Source organism: Morone saxatilis, unplaced genomic scaffold (genome assembly GCF_004916995.1).
Source record: "Morone saxatilis isolate NCDOM2014 unplaced genomic scaffold, NCSU_SB_2.0 Contig14, whole genome shotgun sequence".
Taxonomy (NCBI): domain Eukaryota; kingdom Metazoa; phylum Chordata; class Actinopteri; family Moronidae; genus Morone; species Morone saxatilis.
In genome coordinates, this window is record NW_023339696.1 from 1410495 (window position 1) to 1412688 (window position 2194).

Genomic DNA, 2194 nt, shown 5'->3' on the forward strand with positions numbered 1-2194 from the left:
TACAGTCCATTTACCATTTACAGTCACGCAAATTAACTAAATGCTGAGATATAGGCCTACTGTGTATGTTTTTTTAAATTTTCTTACACCTCTTAAAATCAAGAAGACCTTGCGACCCCCCATGAATCTTTGGTGACCCCTAGTGGGGGTCTCGAACCCCAGGTTGGAGGCTAAAGTATTTACTTTCTTCATTATACTTATACTACTACAGTTCAAAGGAAATATACAGTTATAATTACGTTACTCTGCAGTTTGACAGTTTTCGTGCACAATATATGATTAGCTAACTAAATTGTGTTACAGATTAAAATACCCAACAGTATAAAGCAGTTAAAATTATCCACCTCAACTAGTGGAAACATTTAAATGTTGCTTAAACTTTACATTTTGAATGCAATTTTTACATTGTAGTATTGCTATTTTTTTTACTAAAGGAAAGAACCCAGGATTCTGGTTTTTTTTTTTCAGGAAAACCATGATAAAATAAAAGCTTGAAACTTAATATATAAACTTGTTTTTGACGAGGATAGTCTAGAGTGAATAAATGATGAGAGGCAGAGGAGTGAGACGAGTGAGAGAGGATTAAAGGGATTACAGCCAGGTGAAAGGTCAAACAGGATGGAGTTTAAAAGAAGAGGACACACATGAGGAGAGAATGAATTTCTGAGAGTATTCATGTCTTGTTAGCTCCATGTCGATACATACATTACGAAGTCGCTGACTGTTTCCTGTCTGTTCTCCTTTGATTTCACAGAGCAGCCATGCGATTGGTCAGCGTGGCGGGGTCACGGCTCCGCAGGGCGGCCGAGGAGGAAGAAAGAGAGAGGGAGCCCCCACCTCACCAACCCCCCTCACACCACTCCAACCACCAGTTCGCCAGCATGAAGAACAAGTTCTTCAATGAGCTCACCCACCTGCCAAGTGAGCACACACACACAGACACACACACACACACACACACATTTTATGTAAATCTACTGAAAATACCTAAAGACAATGTAAACACTTTAGATCTTAGCTGTTCATACACATGTGCATACTTAAAATTAAGTTGAAATTGGTTTGCTCTCAAAGACTAAATTATATATATTTATTGTACTGTAACAGTCATGACTCAACAAGCATAATGTGCATTCATTTCCTTTCAGAAATATGAAATAAATATGAGGCCCAAGGTACTTGTGTGTATTTATCAGTCTTGTTATAGGCTATCAGAAACTGAAGCCAGTAGATAAAAATGTGCATTGGTAAATGGAAGGCCTTTCTAGTCTTCCGACCACTCAAAGAACTACATGGCACATTCGCCCTTTCACACACATTCACAGAGTGATGGTAAAACCCATTGAACGGAAACTAACTCATTCATACACTCTCACACACCAATGCACAGCATCGGGAGCAATTTGGGGTTCAGTATCTTGCTGTTGCTCTTGCAAGGATACTTCGACATGTGGTACCAGGAGCCGGGGATCGAACCAACAACCTTCCAATTAGGGGACGACCCGCTCTGCCTCTGTACCACAGCCGCCCAATAAGCATTCAGAGACACACACAAACTAATGAGAATCAGTCTAACATACACACCATCATCTAACCATCCTGTCATGTCATTAGCAAATATCATGTGTTTCATTTCTTTATTGTCTTCTCTCATTTCTTCACGTGACCACTCTGCTCTGCTCTTCAAGATCATAAACTCAAGAGTAAGTCCATCTCTTGTCTTGTGCCATTCTGTTTTTACAGTTTCAGAGAATATGCAGTGATGTATTACCGGTTGAGGTTTCTTTATACAAGTTCAACGAGAGTTATTGTAGGGGAGTGTAGTATTGTGGAAGTATTATGGAGATACCCAGTGTGCGAAATACGGGGGGGTCCGGGGGGGCTCGACCCCCCGATTAACCCATGAGACCCCCTGAAAGCCTCAAAAGCAAAATTTGAAGGGGGTCTCAAATTTTGTCAAAAAAATAAAAAATAAAATATTTTATTGTCACTAATGGTCACTAAAATGTTTTTTTTTAAGCTCACCATGTCCAGTATTCAAAATTCAAAATATTTATTCACAAATATGTTCTATTTTTTGCCAAGCAGAGCCAGCCAGTCCTGTGCACGTATGCAATTAGCCATGTGCGCCAAAACTTAATGAGACATGAGCTCCCCTGAAAACAACTTTGGGGGGGTCTCTAAAATATTGGCA

The 2194-nt window shown here is 39.9% G+C and overlaps 1 protein-coding gene across 1 annotated transcript in view; it reads left to right on the forward strand.

Annotated features, from left to right (window-relative positions):
- Positions 1-2194, forward strand: part of syt5a (synaptotagmin Va) — a gene marked incomplete in the record, with an annotated part of 14291 nt that overhangs the window by 6067 nt on the left and 6030 nt on the right. Inside the window, 1 exon segment of the mRNA XM_035654346.1 lies at positions 755-921. Coding sequence (XP_035510239.1) covers positions 762-921 — 160 coding nt within the window.